General features: G+C 40.6%; 1 protein-coding gene across 3 annotated transcripts in view; it reads left to right on the top strand.

Moving 5' to 3' along the window:
* The first annotated feature begins 140 nt into the window (after positions 1-140).
* Spata5 (spermatogenesis associated 5) overlaps positions 141-24,088 on the top strand; it is a 161,181-nt gene continuing 137,233 nt past the window's right edge. For 2 of the 3 annotated variants that reach the window (XM_051157081.1, XM_051157083.1), the window contains exons 1-9: positions 141-372; positions 4,357-4,481; positions 5,800-5,957; positions 12,208-12,266; positions 13,774-14,418; positions 15,281-15,410; positions 15,761-15,817; positions 18,633-18,756; positions 21,023-21,278. In XM_051157081.1, the coding sequence (XP_051013038.1) occupies positions 213-372; positions 4,357-4,481; positions 5,800-5,957; positions 12,208-12,266; positions 13,774-14,418; positions 15,281-15,410; positions 15,761-15,817; positions 18,633-18,756; positions 21,023-21,278 (1,714 nt within the window). In that variant the 5' untranslated portion in view covers positions 141-212. The remainder of the gene's footprint in view (positions 373-4,356; positions 4,482-5,799; positions 5,958-12,207; positions 12,267-13,773; positions 14,419-15,280; positions 15,411-15,760; positions 15,818-18,632; positions 18,757-21,022; positions 21,279-24,088) is intronic. The other variant, XM_051157082.1, reaches the window with a different exon arrangement.

Consider the following 24,088-nt stretch of genomic DNA (forward strand, 5'->3'; position numbering starts at 1 on the left):
ACGGCGGTTCCTGCGCCACGCCCGCTTTCCTTTACCAAAGTGTCTCTTCCTTCCGAGACCCTCGGTAACCGCCCCCGCCTCCGTGGCTGCGCTCTGCGTGGAGCATTACGGCGTGCGCGCCGAGCCGCTGACCTCTGACCCGGAAGTTTTCTCCCGGAGCCGCGCACGTTGAGCCGGCTTGGGTCTGCTTTTTCCTCCGGCAGGCTGCGGACATGTCTTCCAAGAAGAACAGAAAGCGGCAGAAGGAGGGCGCCGAGGGCACCTCGCCCTCGCTCTCTGCCACGACGTCTCGCTCGGGGACCTCGGGTCCTCTCGCCCGGCCGGGCGTGGCGGCGCCGGGGATGCTGGTGGTGACCAACTTCCTTGAGAAAGGTGAGGGAAGCGCGGGCAGCTTTGGGGAGGCTGAGGCGCCTGAGGGGAGAGCGCGGCGTGAGGAGGTGGGCGTGACCGGGGAGCCCGGGGACAGAGTAGCCGCGGGCGCTGGGCCGCTCGGCCCTCTCTGCAAAAATGTCCAGAATGTTCCTTTCACTATTTCTTCTTTGCTGACTCTGGCAGTGCTGGGGACCGAGCCCGGGCCTTGCGTGTGTCGCGCAAGACTCCCTACCCCCTGAGCCGTGGCCCCACTCGAGATGGCCTCGGCTCCTTGACGGCGGACTGCAAAAAATGGCTCCAACCTAGTAGTAGACGTAGCTCACGCTAAAAAAGCTAAATCCCGATTTTTGATGATGAGTCCGTTCTGCCTAACAGACAGCCTTGGGGCTTCAGGAAGGTTCTGAGGTTTAGTTAGTAGTCAGTGAGCCCCGGCACGGGCGGAGCTCATCCGGTTTTCACAAAAGCAGTGATAAGTGAGTACGCAGTGATACCCATTTCACAGAGCAGAAAGAGCAAGCTAACGGAGTGCCGTCTTGAGTTACCCAGGTAGCCGCTGGCAGGGTCCGTGCTTGAGTTCAGATTTGTTTGATTCTAGAGCCATGGTCTTAGATCAGTTTTGTTGGCTTGGGTGAATGGACAGACTTAACGTCCGGAAAGTCGCTTACTTGGAAAAGCTTTTAGCATGCTTGATGTGAAGTTGTTTGGGAAAACGGAACATACTAAGTGGGGGAGGGGGGCATGGTTTCTATGTGCAGTGAGACTTTCAACACTATCTGGTTTTCTTCTGTCTCAGAAATCAGAATACAGCTCTGCAGACTCAACCTCTTTCCACGGAGATGCTTTCCACTGCCGTTTACCCATGGTCATTTCTCTTCTGTCTTAAGCCACTGGAAAAGTTCCACGGTTTCCTCCTGCCCCCGTCCTCTCTAGACCCTTTAGTTGCCTACTTGTTGAATGGAGTGTTCTTGGCCAAGGTGTCAGTCACATACCCCTGGCCCTGTTTGACTTCCATGCTGTCATCCCTCGAGGACTGCTTTGTAATGGTCACAGATAGCCTCTGTGTTGGCAGATCTAGTGGATGGTTTTCATTACTTGACTTTTGATCCCGTAGCCTTTGGCGGAATAGACCTTTTATTCCTCAAAACATTTTGCTACTTACCATTAGACTTTCCTACTTTTTCTCCATGTACATTGGTAATTATTTTCTTTGCAGGTTTAAAACCTTTTCCATCTGATTCTGAAATACTGAAGTTTCTCAAATCTAAGTCTGATTTTTCTCCCCAAATATTTATTATGGCAAGAATATTGAAAGCCTCTTTGACGACTCTAGCTTGTGTCAAGTTGACAAAAAATGGGAGCTAAATTTTTCATTTATTTTTTTCAATTTTGATTTTATTTATGTAAGGTGTGTTATTTTTTTAGATGATTTGGTGTGTTTTACATCAGGGTTCCTCAGAGACTTTTTGTAGTAAAGTTAAATAGGTCACAGAGCGACTTTTGTAAAATGCTGCAATTACAAAATAAGCTTAAATAGTAAAATAATGAAATTTATTTGGTTCACAGACACAAAACTTTACCCTCTTGAAAGAAAAGTTTCTAAGTGATTTTTTGGGTACTTAACCTTGTTATGAACTAGTAGCAAGTTTGTAGACTATATTTTGAATAGCACTGTCCATTGCCTCTTGTAATTTTTCAAAGTCACTTTAGAATCAACTTCCTAGGTCTACAGTCTTCCAGTAATACACATATTACTCCTTAGAGAATTCAGGGACTAGGGGTCAGGCTTCCCACCGCCCTTTGTCACATCTCATCTGCTGCATTGCTGCACTTGTTTACCATCCAGGTGTTTTCTGTTTTCCTTCTCACAGTACTCCTGCTGTTTCTGTTTTAAACTCAAACAACATCACCTCTTACCTGAACTACTACGGTAGCCTTTATTTGATCTCTCTGTTTTCAATTTTGTTCCCTTACTTTTTTCTACTTTATAGTCAGAATGATCTTTTAAAATGAAAGTCCTGTTATAGTCCTACTGTTCATCCATTGCTGTCAGGGTATCTTGGTGCAGTACACTGTCCTGCTTTTGGCCTCTCCTCCTCCTCCTCCTCCTCCTCCTCCTCCTCCTCCTCCTCCTCCTCCTGTTTTTCGAGGCAGGGTTTCTCCGTGTGACAGCCTTAACTGTCCTGGTCTCACTTTGTAGACCAGGCTGGCCTTGAACTCACAGAGATTCACCTGACTCTGTCTACCGAGTGCTGGCATTAAAGGCTTGTTCCACCACTGCCCAGTTGTTTTTGGTAAAGGATGGTGTGTCATGTGCCCATCTGTTTTTTTCTGCTTCGTTATTTAGTTATTTCTTCTTCCTCCATACCTGAACTTCAGCAGCACTTTCTTTGAATAGCAGGCTTTAATTCTTCAAATTAGGTTTGATCATATACAGTATAGGCTTTGCTAGGCTTCTCAGTATTCTGTTATTGTGTAGTCTTAGTTTGTAACTATACAGTCACGAGTACTTACTGCATAACTCATCCTACTAGATTATAAACTCCATGAGGTCACAGAGCATGTTTGAAACTGACTTCATGGGCTGGTGAAATGAGTCAGTGGGTAAAGGTTTTGTAGCACAGACTTGAGGACCAGAGCTCAGACAGATATCAAGCGCCCAGGTAACAAGCTGGGCATGGGGGCTGGAGAGATGGCTCAGTGGGTGAGAGCACTTGCTTTGTAAGCATGAAGACCTGAGTCTGAGTTCCAGCACCCAGGTAAAAAGCTGAGTATGGATGGCTGTGCCTTGTAACCACCCAGAGACAGGGAGATCCTGGAAGCTCACTGTCCCAGACTCACTAAAGCTGTCAGACCTCTTTCTGATTGAGTAAGAGACCCTGTCTCAAGGCAGGTAACACAGTGATGTAAAGGGAACTGTCTTAGTTTCCTTTCCGTTGCTCGGTTAAAATGCTCTGAAAAAGCAGCCTAAGGGCAAGTGGATTCATTATGACCTGCAATTCCAGGTTATAGTTCATCACTGTAGGAGCTTGAGAGAACTAGTTACACTACCTCCACAGTAAGTTCATGTATGCATTCCTTGCTTCCTTTTGATTGTAAGTGTAATGTGACTAGCTGCTCTAAGCGCTTGCTGCTGTGAATGCTGATGTGCTTTGGTCCCTGGAACCTGAATGGTATAAAGGGAAGAATGGACTCCTTTAAATGGTCCTCTTACCTTTATATACGTGCTTGCACACTCTACATACATGTAGAGTCCTGAGCAGTGGGACCCTGTGGAGAGCTTGAGTAGATTATATGCTGTAAGCAGAGAACGGAATAATATATTGGGAAACAAGGCCTTGGATAGAAGTTTGTACACGGTCTTCATGAAGAGGGAGCTGTGGGGGCTTTGAGGGAAGGTTTTGAACCTGGATTATGTGGTTCGGTCAGAAGTGGAATTGAGCCTTTAGAGCCAGACAGACGTGCCAGTTCTTAGTTGGGGACTTTGAAACCAAATAGCCAGCTCAGAATCTTTCTGCAGAAAGCCTAGAGACTGCTGCAAGTGTAGTTGGTTTTGGTAGTTGTTGCTGTTTGTTTTTGATAGTGCTGAGGACAGAACCCAAGGCCTTGGTCATGCTAGGTAAGCGCTCTACCTCTGAGCCAATACCGCAACTACAAGTATGTTGTGTGTGTGTGTGGTGGTGCACCTCTGTGATCCTAGCACTCTGTGAAAGGCACAGCACTCTGGGAGGCAGAGGCAGGTGGATCACTTTGAGGCCAGCCTGGTCTACAAAGTGAGTCCCAAACAGCCAAGGCTACACAGAGAAATACTTTCTCAAATCTCCACCCACCCTTCCACTCTCCCAAAAAAGAGGGTTTCTTTAGGACATGATAAATTCATTGATAGAGTTAAAAGAGTATAGGATTTTCGTTTACTCTTTTAAAATGCCGTGACTTCAGTTATAACATAGTATAAAGTAAATTCTCTCTCTCTCTCTTTTTTTATAGTAGATGGCAAAGTTCCTAAGACATTCCAGAATTCCCTTGTTCATCTTGGACTTAACACTATGAAGTCTGCAAATATATGTATAGGGCGACCAGTGCTCCTTACCAGTTTGGATGGAAAGCAGGAGGTAAAAGTCCTTATTCTTTTCCTTTAGAAGAGTTGGAATCATTAGGGTTTAGCTTTTAATACAAGCAGGAGTCAGTGAACAGAATTTTAAAATTGTATATGTGGCTAGGGGTTTGGTCCTTTCCCTTCCTGATGTTTGTTTCAGGGGTCAAACATTCATTGTCAGGTTTGGTGGCAAGGGCCTTCACCTGTTAAACCATATTGTTGGCTAAAAAAAAAAAAAAAAAAAAGGTATTTTTTTTAAAGATAGTCATGTGGGTGCTAGAGCGGTGGCTCAGCAGTTGAGAATGTGCACTGCTCTTCTAAAGGGTCTGAGCTCAGTTCCCAGCACCACACCCAGCAGGTCACAATTGCTGTATCGCCAGCTCCAGGACAGCCTGATGCCACTGGCTTCTCTGGACACTAGCAGACACCTTAGCCCCAGCTAACCAAAACCACAGACTCTTATATCAAAATACCAAACAGCCCCGACAGTCTTTAATCTTCCCTCTGATGTTTCACAAGGCAGGCCTCCATCTTCTGCACTGCTCTCAACATTCTTATCTTCCCAGCTCCTACAGAACATCTCACTGAGCTCTCAACACTCAGTGGTTCTTCTAGCCCAGGGTTCCAAAGTCCTTCTGCTATCCTCCCCAAACCTGGCTAGGTCTGTCACAGCAGTGCTCTACTATACTGCTACCAACTTGTCTTAGGGGTTCTGTTGCTGTCATGAAACACCATGACCAAAAGCAAGTTGTGGAGTACAGAGTTTATTCAGCTAACACTTCCACATTGCTGTTTATCACCAAGGGGAGTCAGGACAGGAATCTGGAACCAAGAGCTGCTGCAGTGGCCATGGAGGGTGCTGCTTACTGGCTTGCTTCATCCGACTTGCTTAGCTGCTAACAAAACTCAGGACTACCAGCCCAGGCATGGCACCACCCACCATAGGCTGGGCCCTCCCCATTTATCACTAGTAAAGAAAATGCTTTACAGCTGGAACTCAGGGAGGTATTTCTTCAACTGAGACTCCTTTCTCTCTGCTGACTGTAGCTTGTGTCAAGTCAAGTTGACACACAAAACCGACCTTCCTTCATCTCACTATGACTCCTTCCTGCTCTTACAGAGGATAAAATAATTCATTAATAATAATTTGTGAACTTAGGATTTAATTTTATATTTTTGACAGCAATTTAATCTCACTATAGTTGGTGTCAGATATTGTTTGGGAATAATGTGTATTATGTATTTCATGTATTAGATGTACTTACCATCTAATACAGAAATTGATGGTATTATATATACCATTTTTTAAAAATACTGTTTCTTTCTCTGACTAGGTTTATACAGCCTGGCCAGTTGCAGGATTCCCTGGAGGCAAGGTTGGCCTGAGTGAAATGGCACAGAAGAACGTGGGTGTGAGAGCTGGGGAGAGCATCCAGGTCCAGCCTCTCCTGGGGGCTGTGCTTCAGGCTCAGGAAATGGACTTGGCACTGAGGTGTGGCTCTTTCCTTTGGTGACTATCTAGCTCCAAGCTGCCCAATAGAAATGTGTTGAGAGGGTTCTGGAGAGATGGCTTTTAGTGGCTAAGAGTCTATGTTCTTGCAGAGACCCAGGTTTTATTCCCAGTGCCACGTGGTGGATCACAATCATCCATAACTCTACTTCCATTGAATCCAATGCTGTCTTCTGACCTTGGTGGACACTAGGCACAAGTGTGGTGTACAGACAGACATGTAGCAAAACACTCATACACAATGAGAGGTATAGATGTGTTCAGTTTTGATTTTTTTTTTTTTTTCCTTTCTTTTTTTCTTCTTGAGACAGGGTTTCACTTTGTAAACTTGGCTGTCCTGGAACTTACTTTGTAGTCCAGGCTGGCCTTGATACTTCCAGAGATCCACCTGCCTCTGCCTCCTTAGTACTGGACTTAAAGGCCTGTGCCATCACCACCCATCAATTTGGGGTTTTCTCAACAGATGAAATGTCTTACAAATCTTCTTTAATCCACTATATATAAAATATTATTTTACTATGTCATTTTAAAAAGTTACTGGAAAAGTGTTTTATCCCATCCCACCCCCCACCCCCCTTTTCCAGATCAAATCTTTAAAATCTAATGTGTCTGTTATATTTGCAGCACATGTGTCTGATTCAGATGAGATCTTACTATGTAGCTCAGGCTACTGCTTATAGATACTGGGAAATTTCTCCTTTGTGTTTGGAATGGGCTTTGCACCAGGGCTATTTCTAGCTATATTTTGAGTACTTGATCATCATATATGTTAAATGAGTACTGATACGCCATGCAAGATAGCATAAGCTAAACAGGTGGCTATATTTCATGGATAAGGGACTGTGCTTAAGTAGCCCTGACATTTTAAGTGGATGAGATTACAGCTGATGAGTACTTAGCAGTGTGTTTCATCTTAACTTTTATAGTTATCACAGGAGTAGCATATTGTGACTAGATAAGAAATGTGTTGCTTTTTCTCTTTGCCACTAAAGCATATTGATTTCTGTATACGCATGTCAAGTACATGTTATAATTAACAATGTATAAAAATTAATTTCTTAATGAGAAATAACTCCTAGAAATACTTTAGCAAGATAAAGAACTAGGTTTACATTGAGTCCCAGTCTGATGTTAAAGGCTTAATAAAATGTTAAAATAAGAATTAATGGTTGAGCAGGTGAAGTAACTAATGACTGAGCCAGGCACAGCGGCACATGTCTGTTGTCCCAACACTGAGGGAGGCAGAGGCAGGCAGATCTCTGTGAGTTCAAGGCCGGCCCTACACAGAAACTCTGTCTTGAAAAAAAAAAAAATCAAAAAAGAAGAGGAGGAATAATAATAATAATAATTCTTCTTCTTCTTCTTCTTTTTCTTCTTTTTCTTCTTCTTCTTCTTCTTCTTCTTCTTCTTCTTATTATTATTATTATCATTATTATTATAATTATTATTATTAATGGCTGACAGAAAAAATAGTATAGATGTCTTTAGACTCAGTATTCATATTTCACATAAGCCAGAGAAATTTTAGAATTGAGCCTTCAATTGAAAAACTGGTACAGATCATACAGAAAATGGTATCACCGTTTTCTGAAATGTATTATCAGTTTGATAACTTTTAATTCTTTTTGTTTTTGTTGTTGTTAATTCTTTAGGGAATTGAATATAATGTGTCTTGGCCATATTTTTTCCACCAACTTTTTCAGACCCAACCCTCATTCCCTGCCCACCTAACTTTATGTTATCTTTTTGTAAACCTCTTCAGACTAATTTGTGCTGCCCACGTGTTCTTGAATGACAACCAAGGTCTGTACTCGTACAGAAAACTGAATCTTCCCAGCAGCTAACAGCTGCTCTCCAGTTAGCACCAGGTCTGGGTGGGTCTGGGTGCCCAATTCCCCTCCGTCTGCTGGGATTTGTCTGGCTTGGCCTTGCCTTGTGCATGCTGTTACAATGGCTGTTAGTTCATATGTGCAACTATCCTGCTTTGTTCAAAAGACACTGCTTCCTTTTATACACTGTCTGTACACTCTTTCTGCCACCTCTCCCCCCAATGATCTCTGAGTCTTAGGAGAAGATGATGTGGTTTATTTGTCCCATTTATGGCTGAATATTTTGTAGTCTTGTTGTTTCTGTGCCTTGGCTAGTTGTGAGTTTCTTTGTTAATCAACTACAAATAGAAATACTTTAAATTTTATATTTAATATGTTAAGGTATCTGCATGTATGTATGTATGTATGTATGTATGTATACATACCATGTGTGTGCCTGTGCCTGGTGCCTACAGAGGCCAGAAGAAAGAGTAGAATTCCCTTAAACTGGAATTGCAGGTGGTCGTGCGATACTGAACCCAAATCTCTATGAGTAGCAAGCCCTCTTAGTTATTGAGCCATCTTTCCATTGGTTTTTGTTTATTTGTGGTGTTTCTGAGGCAGCTTTTCTTAACCCAGGCTAGCTTACTTCTGCTACATCCTTTTGAGTACTTTACTTATGTGCCATGCCAGGCAGCTCTGGGAATAATTGGTACTTATGATACCTCAAGCAAATGCCTTGATTCCATGTTTAACTCACATTATCCTAGTAAAAACAAAGAGCTGTTGCTACCAAGAGTTTAAATAGCTCTGTCTAAACAGTGAATAAAGTGTCTCGTCCATCCTTTTGGACATACCAAATAGAATTTTGAGAAAGTCTGACCCAAATTTTACAAATTTATCAAATTTAATAAAAATATCTTTTGATAATTTAGTACCAGTTTGGTGGTAATTATAAGAGTCCAAAAAACATTTTCTAGCCAACATCTTGAGTTAAAATTGTTTTCTTTTTTATATATTCTGAGCTTGGGTTTTGGCATCATTCCTCTGTCCCCTTTGAAGACAGGAAATTGTTTTCTGACCGTAAAGTAACCATTTAATAAACATTGAAAAGCAGAGAGGAAATGTAAAGAACATAATATAGAGAATAAGTGTTATGTATTAGATGCTTATACATGTGCGGTGGTTTGAAGGAGGATGGTCTCCATAGGCTCATGTGTTTGGAAGCTTGGTCCCCAGTTGGTAGAACTCTTGGGGAGGATTAGGAGGTGTGGCCTCGTTAGAGGAAGTGTGTCATGGGGGGTAGGCTTTAAGGTTTCAAAAGCCACATGGTTCCCAGTTAGTTCTCTCTCTGCCTTGTGCTTATGAATTAGATGACAGTTCTCAGCCGCTTTTCCAGCACCGTTGCCTGCTGCCATGCTCCGGACCATGATGCTCACGGGCTCTAACCCTCTGGAACCCCCAAATGTAATGCTTTCTATTAATATGTTGCCTTGGTCATGGTGCTTTTTCACCACAATAGAAAGGTAGCAAAGACCACATCATATACACACATTTGTAAGTGAACAAATTGCATTTATCCTCTTGATTTTTGTTTCCTTTTAAACCTTTCAAGATATCTATTCCCATCCTCAGCCCATCCCACTTTCCCTATTTAGGGTCTCACTAGGTAGCCCAGGCTAGCCTCTATCTCATGATCCTCTTGTTTTACTCTCTCGAGTTGTGGGCTCATAGTGTGTGACTGGCTTATTTACCCCTTTGTTACAAATGAAATGGTCTCAGTGTGGGGAAGTTGTGTATTACATGAAATACTTGATGGTAGTGTTCTGTTAAGCAGATTATCATCAGAATGTGTTGGAATGCTGATACACGAAGTAGTAATAATTGTTGGCTGGAATTAGCCTTAATTATTATCTATGAACTAGTCTCATCTTAGTGGGGCTGAGCAGTGTTGGTGATTATGGAAGACTGTACTTAAATAAAATCTTGGGTTTTAAATTTTAATTTCTTCAAAGAATTTGCATTTTAAGTAGGGCAGGAGAATGTTAACATGGAATTTCCAGTTATGAAAGTCAGTAATTTAAATCTGGCGCTGGAGAATTTTGTTAGTGATGTCAGAGCTCCTTCTAGAGTGGAAATGATTTTATCTATACCCGTTCTTCATATTTGTAACTGTCTCTTACTCAGTTAATAAGATTAGGGATCAAGGGCATGTGCTGCTCTGGCAAGACGACTTGGGTTCTATTCTCAGCACCCACATGGTGGCTCACAGTCACCTGGTTTTCAGTTCTAGGGTGTTTGGTGCCTTCCGTCTCCAGGGGCATCAGGCACTCAGATTGCTCCTCATGCATGCAGGCACGCTGCACACACATAGATTAAAGCACATCTAGAAGTAATGTCAGTATAGCTTGACTTGGTGTTTTACAAATATAATTCAGCTTGGCTAAATTAAGTACGTATGTAGTTGATTCTCATTGTCTGTGGTAATTACATTCTCTTGAAGTTGCCTTCACACTGATAGAGAGAACAGAATGTTGTTCTTGGTGAGGAGTTTGTACAGCCGTGCACCTCTTACATAGGCTGTGGTTTTGAAGACTTGAAGATCCTAGTTCTGGGAAGACTCTGCTTAGGCTGCATCAGAGAACAGGCACATCAGACATGCTAAGGGATTTGCCTGAGACAGTGCCCTTGTGGAGTTGGGTTCAAACTTCCTTCCTCTGGTTTTAGAGCTAGAGTTTGCACTGTACCACATCTGTCTTTCATTATCTCCAAGTCAGAGCTGAAACAAATGGCAGAATATCGCCCTAGACTACCTCTGTTGACAATATAATTATTGGATGTATTACATGCATAGCAGCAACAATTACTGTGTGGTGTAAAAATAATAGCTTGCTAGTAGATCTCCCCTTACACAAAACTACCTCCATTCTGTGGTTCACTGACAGAGCTGGCCAAATTTTGGCTTCTTCTGTGTACATGTTCCTTCTGACACATGGAAGAGGAAGAGAATGTCCATTATTAAAGACTTTACTTAATTATTTAAAATGTTTTGTAGGATCTGTGTGCATGTGTGTACAAATACTTGTAAGGATGGGGGTGTACACACTTGTGTAAAGGTATAGAGGCCAGAGGTTAAGCTCAAAATGGCTTTCTCGGTCACCTTACCTTATGTTTGTTTTGTCTGTCTGTGTTTATTTATCTATTCATTTGTTTTTCTCTTACTGAATCTGGAGTGTGCCATTTTGGCTATACTGTTGACTAGCAAGTTCTCAGCATTCAACTGTTAAATTTTTTGAGGTTACAAGCCTAACCAGGGTTTATGTGGGTGCTGGAGGTCCAAAGTAGGGTCCTCTTCCTTGGCCAACAAGCATCCTCTGAACCATTTGTCTAGTCCTTGGAAACTATTTAAAAGCAAGCTTTTTGTTTTTGTTTTTCAATATAGGGTCTCTCTGTGTAGCCTTAGCTGTCCTGTACTTGGTTTGTAGACCAGGCTGGCCTTGAACTTAAAATTATCCACCTGCCTCTGCCTCCTGAGTGCTGGCATTAAAGGCCTGTGCCACCACACCTGGCTTAAAAGCAGGCTTTCAAAAATCAGTGCAGTAATGAGATGTTCCCACTTCCTAGACTCCCTACACATAACTCTCGTGGTAGAGACTAATTACTAGGAAGATCCAAACAGGTCCAGCAAATGGGGACTAAGTATTCAAATATGTGAGCCCTATTGTCCTTCAGGCATCCCTCAGAATCAGTTTCCATTGCATCAGTACTCTATTTTCCTACTTGTACCTCTTCAGGGTAATGTTCTATACAGGATTTGATTTTTCTGAAGAGCTAATGTTTAAGTTTTACATAGGGAATGAAATTAGCTATGAATAAAAGCTTTTCTCTGCTGGGCAAGTTCAGAAAGGGTGTGATTAGTTTAGGCAAGTGTTTTAGATGTGCTTGCCTGAAATATCCTTCTGATTATAACTCATGTATAGTATGTATGTTCATGTCTGTACTTAGATGGATATCTATACATATACACATGTGTGTTTATCTACATGTACATGAAATATATTTGTATGAGAAAATGTTTTATGAAGCAGTGTTTGTCATTTCTATGTAGTCTATGCTAACATTTCTTATGGGACTAGTTTTTATGGTTTCATGGTGGATAGTACCCTATGTTTTGAAGATAACTGACCTTAGCTTATGTAGCATCAAACCGAAGGGATTTTCCTGCAAGTAATAATGTATGCGAGAAGTGTAAGTCATTGCCAAAATTGTGTAAATCATTTATTTTCAGATTTTAAACAAATAGATCTTCTGGCCTATAATAGAGCTATGCGTGGCACTTTTTTTTTTTTGTGGTTTAGTTTTTAATGTACATAATGCTGATTTGTGGTTTTTTTTTTTTTTTTTTTTTTCTTTCCTCCTTATAGTGACAAAGATAAGGAAATTAATGAAGAAGAACTGACTGGTTGTATTCTGAGAAAACTAGGTGAGACTAGTGTTTTAATTTGTTTTCTTCAATTTTAAACAGCAAAGGAGCAGCAAAAAAAAAAAAAAAAGCTTGTAAACATTAAAAAAATAGCTAACATTCTAAATTAATACCCATTAAGACAAAGCTAATGGTAGACCTGGAGCTTTGTGTATGCATGTGGCCCCTGCCCCATTTGTGGGTGTGCATGTACTGTGTGACTTGGGTCCTACACCTAACTATGGGTAAAGGAATGAAGGAAAGACAAACACAGAGACATACGCAAAAAAGCTGGGGTCAGATGTAGGTGTGCTCACTCTGATGAAGTGGCACGTACAACTGCCAGCAACCAGGAACCTCAGCATGTATATTAGGTACAGAAAAAAGAAGGGGTTAACTAATCTTGAGTAGGAAGTGTGTAGTCTCAGGCTGTAAAGATCTGGGAGGAAGAGGAAGCTGCAGTTGGAAAATTTTGCACACACTGGAACTCAGACCCCCGGGAAAGCTTTGCTATTCTTGTGAACCTGCTCCAAATTGAGAATGGCTTTGCTAATTTAAAGTGGGTTTGAGGTGTTGCAGTCCTTACCATGGCTGTGCCCTTGTCAGCAATCTACATTGACTCAGGACTCAGGATTTCTTCCTCTCCATACATGAATGTGTGCCTGAGTGTGCATGGAGGTCAGAGACTGGCTTTGGGTGCTTCGGTCTTCACCTTCTTTATTTGCAAAGATTCTTTGACTGAACCTGGAATTCATGGGTTTAGCTAGATTAATTGATCAGCAACCCCAACGCATCCTCCTGTCTCTGCTTCCCCAGGGCTGAGATTATAGGGGTGCATCAGCGTGCCTGGGTTTTTATGTGGGTGCTAGGGATCTGTGCTCAGGTCCTTGTGTTTGTTTAGCAAGTACTTTACTATCTCAGCCATCTCCACACGGCCTTAGAACTGAAACTTTTTTCTTTTCTTTTTTTTCTATTTATTTATTTTGCTTGTATGTATATAAATGTTTCTGTGTGTATGTGTGTGCCTGAACTGCCACTTTTTTTTTTTTTTTTTTTTTTAAAGACAGGTTTTCTCTTGTAGTCCTGGCTGTCCTGGCCTCTCTTTGTAGACCAGGCTGACCTCGAATTCACAGAGATCTGCCTGCCTCTGCCTCCCAAGTGCTGGGATTAAAGGTTTACGCCACCATTCCTGGCTGAACTGCCACCTTTTAACCTTTGTGCCTGCACATTTTCCATTGAAGACCATCACTATGTCTGTCGGTTTGGGTGTGGCATTTAAATTTAGCTTTTTTGGTAAATATGGACTTTCATTGCTATGATTTATAGAAGTTTAATTTACTGGCATACAGGATTTGAAAGCGTGATCTTTTTCATACAGCTGATACTGTGTCAGGGGAATATGGGCCCTCTGTTTTTTGTGAATTATTTTATTAGTGTTCCACTTTTGTTACTAGTAAATAAGTTGGTATTAAAACTCTTAAATGGGGAAAGTTTTGCTAATGTATATTTATAAAAAAATTTTTTTTAGATGGCAAGATTGTTTTACCAGGAAACTTTCTGTACTGTACATTCTATGGACGACTCTGCAAGTTACAAGTGTTGCAAGTAAAAGGGACAGATGGCACAACATTGGGAAAGCCTCAGAGTGCCTCTGGCAGTGATACCCAGGGAATGGTCTCTGAACAGTCTAGCATGGAAAGCAGCGATACGGACATATCCTTCCAGCTAAGCCAGCTGGAGCTGAAGGAGCCTCAGAGCCCGGCGTCACAGAGCACTCCCTGCAAACCCAGTAAAGACAGAAGTGTAAATAAAGCTGGTGAAGTTTTGTTGGATGTTACACAGAGCCCTGGGGATGGCAGTGGACTTGGACTAGAGGAAACCTCAGGTCTTAAGGGTAGTTTTGATTCAGCCAGAGAAGGAAATACACAACCTATCAGCGAAGAGAAACTACTAAAATCTACCAGTGCAGGGGCCAAGAGCAATACTGATACATTTTATTTTATTTCTTCAACAACAAGAATCAATCTTAGAAAAATTTGTACAAATTCAAAAGAACAAGACAGCCAATTCAAAGTAACTTATGACATGATTGGAGGCTTAAACAGTCAGCTGAAAGCAATAAGAGAAATAATTGAACTGCCTCTCAAGCAGCCTGAACTGTTCAAAAGTTACGGTATGTCACCTGTAGTTTACTGTGTCCATCTTACATTCAAACTCGCAAGCCGTTGGTTAGTTCCACTCTAATCATCCTATCCTCACTTCCTAAGGCCCGTGTTACACTTGCTTTGGGAGGTGATAGTGAAACAACTTATTCTTGTGCTTGGTCTTTCAAGTTGTATGTGAGTGGCAGGGATGTCTCTTCTAATAGCACATTATCCACTGTTGGTGGACTGGACCTTCAGAAAGTATCTTGTTATGCTAGATAAGTTCTAATGTCTAAAGAAGTAAACCAAAGATAGTCGTGGTTCAGTTAACCCTTGTTAGGAAATGTAGTTCTGTGTATGTCTGCCTTGAAGCAAGTGGTTAAGGAAATAACTAGTAGGGATCTCAGAGCTACTCCTCTGTGGCTACTGTCCACACTCTTTCTTCTATTTGTTACGTATTGCCCTTTTTTCCTTTCTTATGAATTTTTTTGTGTATAAAAGTAAACCGTAGGTTTATATGCTTGTAATGTTTGTATTTTTCAAGAATGTAAGTTGGACGAAAGTATGATGTGTCCTGATTATTGAACTGTGCCACCTAGGATGGGACAAGACAAGGCCTCTTTAAAGAAACAAAACAAAATAACCAACTAAACAAAACTGTATATGCTTCCCTTAGTTTGTGATCTGTAGAGAAAGAGAAAGTCGTAGCTGGGGCTCAGGATTTGGGATAGATACTTTCGGGGAAGTAGGAGAAAGGTGTGGCTTCTCTTTGTAATACAAGGTAAATTCTCATTTCTAACTTACAGTGGAAGTTGTATGGCAGCCTAACAAGAACGTTAATAATCATACAGAGTGCACTGTGTTTTTCTTTTGTTTGTTTTTTTCTTGTAGGAATTCCAGCACCTAGAGGGTTGTTACTCTATGGTCCTCCAGGTACCGGAAAGACAATGATTGCTAAGGCTGTTGCTAATGAAGTTGGAGCTTATGTTTCTGTAATTAATGGTCCTGAAATTATAAGCAAGTAGGTATATGACTTAATAAGTAATGTTAACATTACTAAGCTTATATATCTCAGATATGGCTTCTTAAAATGGTTGTGTTGTAGTCTGCCAAGGCATTTCATAAATTAAACAATTTTGGAATATTTTAAATTTGCCTTTTTTTCTGAGGTATGGTCTTACCTACATAGCCTAGCCTGACCTCATTCTTTCAGTCATTTTGCAATTATACTTTGATATGTGCAAAATTTGCAAGTAAAATTTGAAAATAATTTTAAGTATTTTAGAAATGCTTGAAAATTCAGATTATCCTTTATAGAAAAAGTTTTATAAACAGTAAGAAATGTTCATAAATGTTTCTTATTCATTACAGATTCTATGGCGAGACTGAAGCAAGGTTACGTCAGATATTTGCTGAAGCTGCTCTACGGTATTGTTAATAGTTGATGCTTTGGAGACATAGAGGCTCTTTTTAAGTGAAAAGTAGCACTTTATGCAAAGATAGTGATGGCCTTAGAGCCTGGTGGGAGATTTAAGGGAAGGTCATCTGTTTGTGTCTAACCCTGCTGTGGAAGTTTGATAAAGAAGTGACTAAGTGACATGAAGTGGAAGAATTAAGGTATTAGCAGGAAACTTGGCCTGGGCAGAGATTCATCTTGTGAGAAAAGACTCAGTTTGTCTGTTCTTGGGATTATTTCTTGTACTGTTGGAGTCTTTTTCAGAAAGTATTTTCTTATACTGTGTCTTTTCTTCTAAGGTCTTTTGTGAGGCAGGGTTTCTCTCTGTGACAGCCCTGGCTGTCCTAGACTCTCTTTGTAGACCAAGACTAACCTTGAGCTCACAGAGATCAACCTGCCTCTGCATGCAAGTGCTGTGATTAAAGGTGTGCGCCACCACACCTGGCTGCTTTTACTGTATCTTAAAAGTGTTTTGCCCATGATTTCCTCCAGCATTTTTAGTGTTCCAGTTTCATATTAAAAATCTTGACACCTTTGTATGTGTTTTGGTGTAGTGTGAAAAATATGGATCTATGTTCATTCTACATGTGGATATTTATTTTTTTCACCATCATTTATTGAAGAGGCTTTTTTTTTTTCTAGTGACTGTTTTATACGCCTTTGTTAAAAATTAGGTGGCTGTTACTGTGTTCTCTATTCTGTTCCATGTGTCTATTTTTTTTTAAAATCAGTTCCATGCTGGTTTGTTTTTCAGGGTTTACTTTTATGTGTGTGGGTGGTTTGCCTGCAGATGCACCCCATGTGTGCATTGCCTATGGAGGCCAGATGAGGGTGTCAGACCCTTTGGAACTAGAATTACAGACTTTGGCGAGCCCCAGTGCAGGTACTGGGTATCAGATCCAGTTCATTTGATTGATTGATTGATTGATTCCCAGTACCAAATGGGGATCTAAGGCTGTGCCAAAGGAGTCTGTCCTAATTTTGCTGTGAAAAAATACTCTTAATAGGAAGCAATTACGTGGGGCAAGGTTTTGTTTTATTTTCATAGCTCAGAATTGTAGGTCACAGTCCATGGTGGGAGTATCAAGGCAGTAGGAACTTGAAGCAGCTGACCACATCACATCCACAGTCAAGCGCGGAGAGGAATGAGTGCATAGCACACATGTTCACTTGCTTGTGCTCGGCCTGAGTTTTCCACTCATAGTTGAGAACGTATAGGGAATGGTGTCTTTCCATCAGTTAGCCTAAGACAGATCCTTTAGAGACATGCCCATAGAGCAGCTCAGTGTAAACAGTTCCTTACTGAGGTGCTAGGATGGCTCTAGGTTATGTCGTCATGGAGGCTTGTGTTCTTCTGTATAAGTTCTGACACTTTTCTCCTGCTTCTGTGAACAATGTCACTGGAATTTGATAGGAAGTGCATTAAATCTACAGGTTACTTTTAGTAACGTTTGTGACCATTCTTATAGCATTAACTGTCAACCCATAGCATGAGAGGTCTTTCATCCTTTGCTTTCTTTGTCTTTTGTCAGTGTAGTAAAGTTTTCATGTAGAGGTCTTTCCCGCTGCTTGGTTAGATTTGTTCTTAGGTCAGTTTTTCCTTTGTTTAAGTTACTGTGAATGGATATGAATGGGACAATTTGTCCTCATTTCTCTCTAGGACAGTTTGTTATTGTGTAAATCTTTATGTTGATTTTATGTTCAGTTACTTTGGTGAAACTGCTTGCCAGTCTAGTTTTCTGGGTTCTTAATTATAGGATCGTGTCGTTTTTGAGTAGAGATACTTGGAACTTCTTTCTTTATGTTAGCATCTCGTTTCTTCCTCCTTTTCACTGTTCCTTTCCTTTTTGACGAGACTGAGGATTGATCCTAGGGCTTCCTGGGTACCAGCAGACGACCACTCCGTTACAGCCCCAGCTGCCCCTTTATCTCTCTTGTTTTACTGCTAGGCCTAGGACTGGGTATTGAAAAGGAGTGGTAAGGGTATGTGCACTTGTGGTGTCCCTGATTTTAGGGGAGATGCCTTCAGTTTTCCCCAGTTTATATTATACTGACCAAAGGCTATCTAGGCTTTATTATGTGCAATAAGTTGGTCTACTTAGGCTCAGGGCTTAGTGTCACATGACAAAGCTACTCTTAAGTTTATGCATTCTAGTCTGGGTAGGACTACCTTACTCTGTGTCCTTCACTGACAGAGTGGAGATTTTGAGTTTGTCAGTGTTTGGCTGCAGGCTCTCCACAACTGCCTCTTGTGGCTGTGCCTCACCTTTGGTCAGTTTCAAGTAATAGCTTTTCTCTCAAGATCTTACCTAGCGTCTGCCCTTATTGTCATACATACAATGGAATTTCCCATTGCTGGCCATTGCCAGAAGAATCGCTGTCTCACCAAAAATTACAGCTGACTTTGAGGCTTGTGAGAGAGTGTAGGACTGTGGCCTGTGTTTTCACCAATCTGTTTGAGAGTGGGGATGAGACTTGGGGGTGGTTCTTCTGTTGTTTACCTCCCTCTGCTGGGGGGCTGGTATTTGGAGCTGTGTAGTTCTTGTCAGTTTATCCATGTTTTTGAAGTATCTTGTCACTACTTCTGTAAATCTTTGAGGCCTTTTATGAAGGCAGATAGGCTAGAATGTGAGGTTGATAACATTGCACTAAAATTAAGATTTTTTTTTTTTTAGCATTTTAGTGTTTTTGTTTTTACTATTGATAAGTAAAATTGAAATTTAATATGTTGTATTTTAATCAAAATTTTATACTAAAATTAAATGTTACCTATTTGATTTGTTTTAGTCACCCATCAATTATTTTTATTGACGAGCTGGATGCGCTTTGCCCCAAAAGAGAAGGAGCTCAGAATGAAGTGGAAAAGAGAGTTGTAGCTTCACTTTTAACATTGATGGATGGCATCGGCTCAGTAAGTACAGCACTGGCATTTAGAGTATGGAATAGCAAAACCTCCCAAGTGTTTCTGGGTCTATGAGTATCTCAGGATGAGTGAATATCATCAAGCATAAAGCTAGCTTAACACTCAGAAAGTAATTTGTTTCAGCAAACTGCTTAATAACTGAGAGGCCCACATAGCCTGGTATGTTTTCTATTAGGTAAAGTGATTTACCATGGCACGCTCGTGTGTGTGTTACACATGATCATTAAAACCCGAGGTACTTGTCAATAAGGAATATTTATTAAGAAATCTCATGAGTCTCCTTGGATATGGTAGTATATATGCTTGTAGTCCCTTAGGAGGCTGAGAATCATTTCAGTACCAGCTATATAGTGAATATGAGACCAGCCTTGGCTATGTGAGATTTTGTCTCTGTAAACTAAATTTTAATAAGTTCATGGTTCTTTTTTTTTTTTTTCCCCTCACTTTGATATAAGTCTTCTGTGTAACTCATGGGTCTTTTTTTTTCTTGCAATAGAGTCTTGCTATATAACTCAGTTGTCCTAAAACCTCGATTATTCTCTTCTGGCCTCCTAAGTACTGTGACTGTAGATACGTGTTATTGCAGGCAGCATTATATTTGTGTATTAGTAAAAAATAGCCTGTGCTAATTGTGAAAAGGACTAATATAGAACAGGAGTGAAGGAAAATTCTCTTAGACTTTTGATCAGACTATTAATCTGAAAAATTACTTCTTCGATTAGATTGAAAATGACCAAAGTTCTTATATGTCAGTACCAAGAGAAACTTTAGGAAGCATAGAGTCCACACACTCCTTCTGCACATTAAAAAACAAAAGAAGTGTTTACTTTTATTTCCCATTGGTAGGAAATAAATTTGTGAAAATAATGTGAAGTTTTGGTCAGTGGTTTAATATCTCTCTCAGCAGCCCTCATCTCTGACTCTGATGTCCACGATACAGAAAGCTTCTTTATAGTTTGTTCTAAAGTCCTTAGCAAGAAGGGCAAGTCAGGATCAGTGTCCTCTCTGACAGGACTAGGATCATGTGGCACTCATATTTTAATCTGAAAACATTTAAGGGCTTGGATGTGTGCTTTTAAATTTATAAGTTCCTAGTAGTTAATGTATTTTCTGCTAGTATACGCATAATTGATGATGTTACAGTTTTCTTATGAAGAACCCCTATAATTTGTCTTATCTCTGAAATTACACTTGACTCCTGACTAAAACATGGGCTAGTATCTGAAAGTGGCTGAACATGGTGATCCTAGTTCTTTATAATTTGTTTTTCTTTTTTTGGTTTTTCTAGACAGGGCAGCCTTGGCTGTCCTGGAGTCACATTGTAGACCAGGCTGGCCTCGAACTCACAGGAATCCACCTGCTTCTGCCTCCCAAATGCCAGGATTAAAAGCGCGCGTCACCACCGCCTGGCTAATTTGCTATTCTTAATCCCATTTTTAGAGAGCAAAAATCTTAGTATATTCAGGGATATTGGTTATGATTCTATATTTTCTGCAGTTGTAAACTTCATCACAATAAAAAACCCATGACTGGCAAGATGGCTGGTCAGCTAAAGACTAGTCGCCAAGCCTGTCAACCTGAGTTCTATCCCCAACACCTACGTGGTTTAAGTGGAGGACCCATTCTTGTAAGTTTTGTCCTCTGGCTTCTTCACGCACCACAGGATAGGGCTTGTGTGGGTGTGTTTACACACACTTGTGGTCATAAACTCACAGTAAATAAGTATAATTAAAATTTTTTATTTTATTTTTTTAAGAAAACAGTTGATGTGTGAGAAAGAATTCTTAGATAATTTCCTAGTCAAGGCTGGTTCTGTGTGAATACTACTTAGGTTGTAATGTTTACTTCTAAGTAGAGGGAAAACTACTTAACTGCTGAAGAGCTTTCTCAGAAAGCATTTAGGCTAAACTTTGAAAAAACTGTACTAAAGTTAATAATTTTGTTTTTCTTTTTGGTTTTTCAGACAGGGTTTCTCTGTGTAATCCTAGCTGTCCTGGAATTTGCTCTGTAGATCAGGCTGGTTTCAGACTCAAAGATCTATCCGCCTGCCTCTGCCTCTAGTGCTTGGATGAAAGGCATGTGCCAACTCCACCCGACTAAAGTTAGTAAATGTTTAATAAAAATTTATTATGGATAAAATTTATAAATTGGTTAGTACAAGTATAAGGATTAATTCTTAATGCTCTAGACCCTTCTATTCATCCTTTTCCATAGTGTAAAATCAGCATGTGATTTATTTTGTTTTATTTGTTAGGAAGGAAGTGAAGGACGAGTAGTAGTCCTTGGGGCCACTAACCGCCCTCACGCGCTAGATGCTGCACTCAGAAGACCTGGGCGATTCGATAAAGAGATTGAGATCGGGGTGCCTAATGCCCAGGACCGGCTCGATATTCTCCAGAAACTACTCCGGAAGGTGCCGCACTTACTCACTAAAGCTGAGCTTCTGAGGCTGGCAAATAATGCCCATGGATATGTTGGTGCAGACTTGAAAGCCTTGTGTAATGAAGCAGGTGAGAGTGACTGTGACGAGTCTGTTTATCAGTTTATTTACAGACTGATAATGTATGTTGCTTAACAGAAATAGTTTTGTTTGGGCATAAAATCGAAATTTATGTAATTTAGAGAACTATGAAGAAGGAAAATCATTATTTCTATCTTCTCAAGTTCACCACTTTTAGTAGAACACCTTCTTTCCTCAGTGTATGTGTGCATGTACACACAACCAGATGTGCAGATGTCAGTACTGGTGACAGTGCTGTGGAACTCAGAAAGGTACAGCTTTTTTACAGAGTAGTCTGATGCCTGTGTTGGAGGAACCTTACATAGCAAAATTTGAGAATGTGTGTGTAAGGGCTGTTAGCTCATCCATTTCCTGCTTAAGAGCATCATAAGGACATATATGAATACACACGTACCATAATGTATGTGTAGAGGTCAGAGGATGACTTCAGGTGATCTCCTTTTTCTGCCTCTCATGCTGCTGTAAATGCTGAGATTTCAAACATGCACTACTGAATCCAAGTGTGCATGGGGTTTGGGATCCAGACTTGGATCCTAATGCTTTCACACCAGTGGCTTTACCCCACTAAGCTTCTTTGCAGCCTCTGTACTTACTTTTGAAGCTTTTCTGTACAGTATTTCAGAGTACTTTCAACTATGGAAAGTTTGCTGTTGAAATGTTGATTGAGCAGATATTTTATTGAAATCAGTCCATTTTTCCTGAAGGATTTTCAGGCATCTGTAATCTTAGATGTATCCCCAGGTCTCTGTATGGCTTGTTTTCATATGCTGGGCTTTCTTTGCCTCTGCTGTGGCATTCTGTTGATTCTACTTTGTCATCCATCTTACATTTTCATATTGTACTTTCAAAAAGGTTTAATTAGTACTGGTAAAGGAATAAAATTGTTTTTAAATGAGAAATTCCGTTATTTAGAGGTTTAATTTTTGAATGGCAGGCACCTTTTGTGCTTAAGTCACTAATTTATATTTGTATAATTTATTAACTTTGAAGATTCTTTTATTTTTATCCCTTTTTAAATTTATATTTAAGTTTATGTATATGTGTTTATCTATGCACATGGGTCTTTTGGAGCTGGGGTTATTGGTAGTTGTGCACCACTTGATGGAGGTGCTGGCAGCAGAATTCAAGTCCTTTGTAGCTTGCTCTTAAATGCTGAGTCATCTCTTCAGCCCCTTGATTTCTCCTTTTGTCTGTCCCGTGTAAATATGAGAAGCGAAGGAAAAACAAGAAAATAAGTTTAAATGAGATATATAAGAATGCTAAAATAATTTACTTCTGATGGAAAAATATGTATTCTTTTATTTTCTAACAGTTAACATAATTTCCAGGTTGGAGGAGTACTGGGTTAGGGAGGTGGGACCTGTGTAGTCTACCAGGTAAATAGTAACACACACACTCTTCAGTGTATTGCGGTATAAGCAAAGGTCCTTTTATGTCTTCTTTCTGTGCTGCTTTTCGGTTCATAGAGAGCGATAGGCTTTATACCAACATAAATTTCCTGTGGTCCAAGAACCAGATGATCTATCAGTAGACAACTTTGGTTTTTTCAGTCACCAATTAAGTGGTAACTGAGAGTCTGGATTACTGTGCTGATCTGTAATTCCTATGATGCTCAAGCAGGGATCCAGTCTTCAGTCCTTTAACAGATTTCTGTTTTGAAGCTTGCCTTTGTAAGCATAGCACAGCTTTTTGAAATATTTTATCTCAGATGGACAAGCTGCTTACAGCGTAGACTAACCGTCTTATCCTGACAGTGTCAGTGTGTGTCATCCTGGGCTTAGGCTGCCTTTCTAAGTAACTAGTTGCATAACCTTTTATTCCCTATATTCATGAGAGTGATTGGCCTATAATTTCATCTTCTTGCAGTAGTCTTTCGAGCTTTAAGGAATAAGTGTGAGATGTGAATTATCTTTCAGCATTTTAGAAGACAGTAAAACATTTTAAAGATAAGCATAAAAATACAGTTTTTAGATAGCAGAAAATTTATTTTTGTAAATGTTCGTATACTGTTATTGTTGTGTATGTGTCTGTATATTTGTGTGTATGCATCTGTCTATGTGGAGGCCACGGGTAGACATTAGTTGTTTCTTTCCATCATATTTTTTGAGACAATCTCACAGCTAGCATGGAGCTTGCTGATTCCTCAGACTGGCTAGCCAGCAAGCCATTGAGATTTTTCTGGTCCATTGCTGGGATTACAGGGGCATGCCATGGCATACCTTTTTTACATGGCTGCTGGGGAGCAGACTTACGCAGTATATAAAGTGCTTCCATTCTGTGCTCAGAACTGAGGCTACAATATTGTTGGAGTATGCAGCACATAGAAACTGTACAGATTTGTTATGCATTGGATTTTCAACTAACTGCTGCATGTTTAGAAGTGTTAACTATTGCCAGATTATTTTGTTAACACACATTCAATTATATGACCTATATGGAGCTGCTGCCTACAGATAAGAATCTGCACTCCAGCTTCCGCTACAGCTCCATATACTTGAAGCTTCATACCTGGCATTTGAAAGAGGTAGTTGCATATTCGGTTTTGTCGGTATTTGAACTGTAAGAAAATATCAAAAACAAAGAACTTAGCATTATCTGATGATTCTGGTTAGAGCCGTCTTTCTCCCCCCACCGCCCCTCCAGACAGCGTTTCTCTGTATAACTATCCTGTCTGTCCTAGAACTCTCTTTGTAGACCAGGTTGTCTTAGAACTCCCAAAAAGAGATCCAGCTGCCTCTCCCCTCGGAGTGCTGGGATTAAAGGTGTATCCACCATGCCTGGCTTCAGAGCCATCTTTTA

The sequence above is a fragment of the Acomys russatus genome, chromosome 15, assembly GCF_903995435.1.
Source record: "Acomys russatus chromosome 15, mAcoRus1.1, whole genome shotgun sequence".
Classification (NCBI taxonomy): domain Eukaryota; kingdom Metazoa; phylum Chordata; class Mammalia; order Rodentia; family Muridae; genus Acomys; species Acomys russatus.